Source organism: Gopherus evgoodei, chromosome 8 (genome assembly GCF_007399415.2).
Source record: "Gopherus evgoodei ecotype Sinaloan lineage chromosome 8, rGopEvg1_v1.p, whole genome shotgun sequence".
In the NCBI taxonomy this organism is placed as follows: Eukaryota; Metazoa; Chordata; order Testudines; family Testudinidae; genus Gopherus; species Gopherus evgoodei.
This window is the reverse complement of record NC_044329.1, coordinates 79,775,167-79,783,236: the sequence shown is the minus strand read 5'-3', so window position 1 is coordinate 79,783,236 and position 8,070 is coordinate 79,775,167. Positions and strand designations below refer to the sequence as shown.

At 38.4% G+C, this 8,070-nt stretch overlaps 1 protein-coding gene across 10 annotated transcripts in view; it reads right to left on the bottom strand.

Moving 5' to 3' along the window:
- Nucleotides 1-387: 387 nt before the first annotated feature.
- Nucleotides 388-8,070, bottom strand: part of TGFBR3 (transforming growth factor beta receptor 3) — a 190,669-nt gene continuing 182,986 nt past the window's right edge. For 8 of the 10 annotated variants that reach the window (XM_030572829.1, XM_030572820.1, XM_030572824.1 and 5 more), the window contains exon 17: nt 388-2,787. In XM_030572829.1, the coding sequence (XP_030428689.1) occupies nt 2,669-2,787 (119 nt within the window). In that variant the 3' untranslated portion in view covers nt 388-2,668. Of the gene's footprint in view, nt 2,790-3,991; nt 4,032-8,070 lie in introns of all 10 variants that reach the window. The other 2 variants (XM_030572827.1, XM_030572830.1) reach the window with 2 other exon arrangements.

Sequence of the window (8,070 nt, the reverse complement as noted above, 5' to 3'; positions counted from 1 at the left end):
ACACTTGCATTTGATGACATCCATTGTCCAATTAACATATTGGTAATTTTCCACTAGAGTTAAGAATATTTCAAACTGAGTTAAACAGTTAAGAACATCAAGATGAGCCTAATTTAAATTCTATCCTGGATATAAGGATAAAAAGTCAATTTTGTTTTTACGCATTGGATTTTTTGGTTTGTCAGTTTGGAAATATAAATCTGTAAATTTTAAAATTAGAGTAAATTATTGATAAAATAATTGATAATGCAGCATGTTTCTCTCAAAAATATACAATTAACTATCTTAAACTTGCAAAGAATCCTGTGGCACCTTATAGACTAACAGATGACATGCATCTGAAGAAGTGGGTATTCACCCACGAAAGCTCATGCTCCAAAACGTCCGTTAGTCTATAAGGTGCCACAGGATTCTTTGCTGCTTTTACAGATCCAGACTAACACGGCTACCCCTCTGATACAATCTTAAACTTGTCCATCACAACAACAGAATTTTCTAAGACTTCCTATGAGACTCTACTTTTTTTAATCTGAGAAGGAAAGGGTTAAAACGGTAATAAGAATTTACAAAATATGTAAAATTCACAGTAACTGAAATTAAACATATATAGAGTAATTTAAATTTATCTAAAAACACTTAAATATATCTTTATACACAAATTTAATGTAGTAAAATATAGCTATGATTGACTTAAAGAATTTAGTCTTCTTTGAAGACATCTTTAAAGATTTTATACATAGAATATGCTTACACAATACATTCTGCTGAAGGTTAGGCAAAGCGCATTATTTTCAAAGACACAGGTAGCATATTTGTTCTCCCCACATGAAGGACGCAATCCTGCAAACACTTATGTATGTGAGTCATTCTGTTCAACTCAATGGAATTATTCATTGGTCTGGTCTTGCAAAGGGTTTCACATGTGCTCAACTTTACTCACTCTGAGCAGTCCCCATTGACACTAAGACTGATCACAGGGCATAAAGTTAAGTACATGGATAAGTCCTTGCAACATCAGGTTGGTCTGTAAGTTTATCCATGTGCATAAGCATTTGCAGGATCAGAGCCAAATGTGTTTAAAAAATTAAGGGCAAAATTCTGCTATCTGATCCTGAGTACGTATCTCTATTGCACATTTTGATCTCATTATACAGGCTGAATATCCATTGACAATATGAGTTGTATACATGGCATGAGTGTAGAGTTAGCAATAGAAATATTGAATTCAGACTTAGGAGAATATCACCCTAATATAAAGAATCTTATTCTCCTGCTGTCGAATACAAGCAGCCTCTACTGAAGTCATTCATAACCTGTGACAAGAGAATAGCATTCACGTAAAAAAACAACAACAAAAAAACAACCCAGAGGAATCAGAGCATATTACAGTTGCAAAGTGACACCATAAAATTCAAAGTAATTCACATCTAATTTTTCCCTCCATTTGGGATTTATTGTAAGGTCAGAGTATGGCAAAAGCACTAAAATAATACTATGAAAATTAGTGCCTTATTGCCCACCTCACATTCTAACATTACTTTGGGAATATCCAATTGCAAAGTTCATATGACTAACCAGTAGTTTGACACAAACCACTGTGGACTGTTATCTTAAAAGCGGTTTAATTTTTATATGCAGTGTTTTATATAGATAGGCTCAGTTGTATATCCCTTGTGCACTCAAAACCACAATGATGTCAACTGGAATTTGGGGCACACAAAAAATGTAGGACGGAGCCAAGTATATTTTAATATACTTCTTTTGTATATTAAATTTCAAAATATGCATATAAACTAAAGAGCCAATTATAAATATCTAACAGCATCCTCATGGGTAGAGTGGGATATTAAGATAATTTTCCCATTCTAAAAATATAGATATGCTAGATTAAGTAAAATTATGTATACGGTGGTATATATATTTGCATAAAGATATACCATTAAGTATACACACATTAACATTAGTGCATATTATCTTCCTTTAATCTTAGTGTGTATAAGGGCATAGTGGGTAAAAACCTCTAACTGAAGATAGTTTTGGCCCAGTGAACAAGAAAGGGAAAGTTGCTTTAGTGAGCATTATAATTACCAAAGGCAAACACATTTTAAACACCTGAAACTGTACACAAAACACAAAAGCAGGTAAGATGCTATAGCAGTCAAGCTCAAGAAAACAAGGCACTATTTTGAAGTGGTTAAATATAGCTGAAGTAATAAAATGGTTTTTAACCAAGTAAATCTGAGCTTGAGACTTTTTCTGATGTGTAGGAATCCTTTGACCTAAGATCTCCTTTATTCTACTTATCTTGTTGAAATACCTTTACGAACACCTTGTCAGTGAAAAGGTTTAGGCACCAAAAATTCTTTTGTATAGACAAAGCAGCATTTTTCAGACTGGCATGTATTTCGCACTGAGAGCCCACACACCGTTTTAACAGGTTGCAGTACTGTAGAATTAATAGCTTTGTCTCCTGTAGCATAACAGGCTGGAGAAAGGTCCAAAGACTGTATTTATCCAGATCAGGCGATTTTTTTTTTCTACAGTGAAATCCCTCCTTTCTCAAAAGAAACCAAATTAATCCTTCCAACTTTAGACAGCTAATGTCAAAAAATTGTCTCTTTGAACCTCTGCCCTCCTATGATGCTCCTTGGACTCATTTCCCCCTGGGTTAGGCTGTACTGCTGCTAGAACAGGGGGTGCTTTGTGTGCTGCCGATACTGTGTGCGGCACTGCTGTTTTCAGAGGCTGGTGGGTATGTGGGGACCTGCTGCCTTCCTGCTGTTTCCCCTGGGGGAGAAAAAAAAAAGGAAACAGAAAATGTTATATGCTACAGCAAAAATATTTCTACCAACTTCCAGTGTTCTTTGTCATTTTTATTTCCATAAAAACTTTGCACTGGATATATATTTCCAATGGAAACATTTGTTAAAAATGTTACTTGATTTTGACACCTCTGGGTAATATTTACATGGAAAAAATCCTTTCTAGCTGCTTTCTTAATTGTATAAAAGCAGCTGACAGTGAGCTCAGCTATGGATGCTGTGTGTATCCTACATCAGCTGTGTATCAACTGAGGTTCAGTCACCATACTCCTGGGGGAATTCTGTGCAATGGGGAAGAGGGGGGGAAAGGGTATGGGTATCTGGGCCACTGGGCCCTGCGGCTGGGCTCTGGTGGAGGGCGTTTAGGTGTATTGGCTGGGGGGCCCCCACGGCTGGGCTATGGGGGGAGGAGTTGTGGGTATCTGGCCTCCCATCTAGAGGAGTGGGGGAGAAGGGGGCAGAGAAACAGGAACTGGTTTGTCATAGGGGTTTCTTTAACTCTCTACTTCTGGGGGAATTTTTGTGTGTTTCTTTATTGCTACAGACATACTTGTTGACAGATATTTTCAAATAAATTACCAAAAATAATTGAAGGTGGCGTGATTATGTGGCATTGTTTTGACAAATAAAATTTGCAGAATTTTAAAATATTGTGCACAGAATTTTTTTGGTGTAGAATGCCCCCAGGAGTATCCCATAACTCAGATCAGGATCAGAACCTAGATTTTTTGTGGGCTTTTCTGTTTGATGGAAAACAGCTAGAAAAGTGTAGAATGTTTTGTCTTAATGCCAACACATGGAGTAGTGCATTTACTAAAACCAATAAGTTGGATCTGAAAGCACTCTCTCCTCAGTCACAGGAGGATGGCACATATTCAACCATTTGTTTTCAGAGTAGGAAAACAGCCTATCCTGTAATGCTGAGTTGATTTGCATATCCCACTCTAAATGTAACGTAGCAGGGTTACAGCAAGCTTCCACATAACTACTACAGTATGAGCAGCAGTTATAGCACAGTATAAGGTACAATATTCTTGCAATTTCATGCTCAGAGTGTAAGTACACACACACACTACTGTTAAAAGAATGTTATTTGGATTACAAAGTCAAGCACTAAAAAGTTAGAAAATGCCTGATTTTATGGATGCCTGTGCAATATTAATACTTCCCTTTTCTTGTCCATTTTGTGCACTGAATGAGGCAGAGGTCCTGTGGGGGGAAAAATAGTATGATTGTGTAATTAAAGATAGTATCACAATGCATATGGGGGGAGGAGGGGATTAAGGTTGCACAGGCAACCATAAATCTGGCATTGCCTAACTTTGAAGTGCTTAACTTTGTAACCTTAATGTTCTTAATGTTCTTTTAACGTAGTCCTGTGATTTCCTAATGTTTTTTAAAGAAAAAGGTTACAAGTTCTATTATTTGGATCTGTAGCCCTCCTCCCAATCCATCAGCAGCGTTAGAACCCTGCATCTTCAGCATTACAACACAGGCTTCTGCTACTTGAGCTGCAAGATTAATAATATTTCCCAAAGGGAAAACAGGACACCATGCGGGGCTGGCTTGACCCCTCCCCTCCAGCCACCCACCGCCCCTCTGCCCCCCCACTAGATGCTGCCGCTGGTTACTCAAACCATGCCCCACCCCCATCCACATCGTGCCTCCACACTGCACTTTTTTGATAAGTGGGCATTTGGCCCATTTGCTCTTGCCAAGTGATCCAACTTTTGTCAAAAAAGTCAGGATGGACAGGCCAGGGCTTAAAAAGGGATTGACTGTCCTGGCGAAAATGAGATATATGGTCACCTTAGGCCTAGCAGCAAGAGGGGAGACAGGATTGCTGGTTCTGGAGAGTGTTCAGGGGAAGCCCAGGCCAGCCACAGCTGGGATAGCTATTGTCCCATGAGTTGTCCCCAGATGGGTGACTGACCCCTGGTACCATGTACTCGGTCCAGAGGGGCAGTTGAGGGGATGCTGACCCATTTTTCTCTCCCTCCCTCCCCAGAAATTGTCCGAGTTCCTGCCACACGTGGTTCCCCCAGTGGTAAATGGAGTACGGGGGCCAGGTGCTGGATCCTAGGATTTACAGGGTTGGAGTAGGCTGGCTCACTCTCCTCCTTGTCCCCTAAAAGCTGCGCTGGCAGCTCCCTGTTGTTCCCACTGCAATGTGTGCTGCTGCAGCAGCAACATGAGCCCTGCCTTGGAATGATTCAGAAATTTTGGCAGGTTGCCAACATTTTCTGGTGGAACACAAGTGACAGAAAGGAAATGCTGATTTTTAACACTTTGTAGCTCACCCCATTTTTTTATTTAAAAACTTTATTTGTATCGTTTTTACATAAAATATAAACACTTAACAAAACACATATTAACAACAACATTAAATGTCACTATTTGTAAAACCTGGAAAAAAACAAAACAAAACAAACCTCTGACCCCGTAGAGGTCAGGCAGGGCATCAAAGCTCACCCATATCTGAATGGAATATAATGGGCAAATAAAGAGGCACTTCTGCAGCACAAGGGGATTCCCACCTACTAAATATCAAAGCCCTGCTGCAAACAATGGAGGTACAATAGCTTGTCAAGAGAAGAGATCACAAGAATCCTTCACAATGAAAAGTCCTAGGCAACCTAAATAGAGGGGTTGCTACCAGCTCATCTGACAATCATTGCCGTATGCCTAACTAGTAATTCCTACTATCTAAAGAGTGCACAGTTTTTGCCTTGCACCCAACTATTTTCAAGAATAGGAAGAAAACTCCCCACAAACTCTTCCTCAATTAAAGTCAGTGGTGCTGCATTGCTTTAACAGAGGTCAGAATTTTGCCCATGGATTCAACACTAAATAAGACATTTAATTTTGCGGGGCAGTTTCTGATCTGTACAAATCCAAAGTAATTCCACAGATTATAGACTTCTTCTATGTGTATCTGAATCTAGTACAGCATTTCTTAAATAAAATGTTTCATTCCTATCTTTTCATTAGAAACAGCTTTGTATATAAACAAAGTAAACTATAGCAAGTAGTTTCTTGTTGTGTTATCTTATTATAACTATAAGCTTTTCACAAACTTCGTTTGGGCATTTTCTCCTTCATTATAAAATGTTCCTCTATCCATTAGTTGTTTTGGGTATAAGCCTCCCTTCCTGTCATGTTAAAGGACATATCTATAAGTCAGTGATAAGTGAACTCCCTTTCATAAAAAAAAAGCTGTTGCCACTGGAACACAGGAACTGCAGTTACTTCTATTCCCTTAATAGGGCCCCTCAACATCTCTGCCAAGAAAGCAGTTCTGCAAAACGTAGAACTGGCCCATATTCCCTGCTGTTAGGTCTTATTACAGCTTCGCTGTCACCCATTTTACAAACTGCATGATTACACATAGTTTTGCATCAGCATATCAATATGATCTGTATAAACTCAACCATAACTTAGTTTATATGCTGAATACCTCTTCTTTTTTAGGAAAAATGACAAGCACAGCTGTCATAATCTCTTTAGAAGCCAAATAGCACTACACACCCCATTCCTCTGCTCTCCTGGAAAACTTCCTAGGAGGCATCTTCCTTTAAAAGTTTGGGGGTTGAGGACTTTGCCTCAGTGGCAAAGACTCTGCTGTCATTTAATTTCCTCTTCACTGCTCCATGTCTTGAAAATTATTGGCTGTTCTGACATATAACAATCTGTTTGTGCTGGTATCTCTGTTACACAATTTGCACTGTCCTTTAATTGAAGTATCAAAATCTTAGTGAGACTATGAACAGAACCTACCAATATATTTAGATTGACTTTTGCTTAGTCTTATAGTTATTTTTCATCACCTTGATAAACTGTCAAATTATTTTGAGTTTTTTATGGAGAGTGAAGAGAAAAAAAATTATTTAATACACCACCATCTACTGCAGCTTGTGTCTAATGTTAGTGCTTGATCACTCCTCAAAATGGCCATGTCCTATCTATTGACAGTAAACAAGCTTTTACCCATCTGAATGTGACAACATGTACTTTATTATTCACACTTAGGAAAACTGCCAGTAGTACTCCCTGTCCAGGAAGTCTGACTGTTTGCTTTTCTATCTCCATTTGCCAAATATAATTGGTTGCTATGTCAGTTTATTTTAAATCAGATCCCATTTTAAAAACAAGAGAAGGGGAGACCTTTAACTTCCAGAGTTCTGGAAAATTTTATACTGTTAACTTGAAGCATTTTCCAAATAAGAGAAAATCATACTTTCTAAGAGGATTAGGTGACTGATATGTGAGCTATACATAATACAGGGTTTTAAATTGTTGGGTTTATGTTTAGCAAAGTCTAATAGGTTATCAAGTTGTTCCATGTCCCTTGTACTTATCCCTTAAGCATGATAATTTATTCACTTAGAGCAGAATTCTCCAGTCATAGATAATTTCACAATTAACTCCTGAAAGGTTACTGCACACAAACAGGGTTGCAGCAAGACTTTTACTTCTTCTAAAGAGTCTCAGGTAAAGAGTATTCAATACTAGCAAAGCTCCTCTGCCTTCCTTTGTTCTAGGATCCTCTCCAGACAGATATTCTATTATTGTGGAAAGGTTGGTAGCCACCTTTCAAGTTCTTTAACCAGTTGGAAAAAATGGACTAAAAGAGAGAGCTCTGGCCTGAGAAGGAGGATAGAGCACCTCTCCATTGCCCTGCTCTCTTCTTTGCCTCTCCGTCCTTTAGTACTCTCTGAACTCAAAGCCCTGTATGCCCAGTGGCAAACTGGACCCAAATTTTCCAGTAAAGCTCCTAGATTTTTGTTGACATTCTGGTGGAAACTTTGAAACAGTTTCAGATAATGTTTTTAAATGTTATTTGAGTGAAATAATCAAAGTGAGTAATACAATCAATAACTTAGCTACTGAGCTGTTTGTTTTGATATTCAATGGCATTTATTTTATGCTGTCTCTACATTTTCAGTTATCTTTTGGTTTCAGTGTTAACAACCTATTAAGATGAATGGGGGAGTTCATTCATTTAGGGCCTGGTCTATATAAGAAAATGTTTGCTGATACACCTCTACCCCGATATAAGGCAACCCGATATAACATGAATTCGGATATAACACAGTAAAGCAGTGCTCCGGCAGATCAAAGCAAGTTCGATATAATGCAGTAAGGTTTTTTGGCTCCCGAGGACAGCGTTATATTGGAGTAGAGGTGTATATACTAGCAAGCCTTCCTAATGTAGACACAGCTAATACCAGCAAAGTAATTCTTTTGC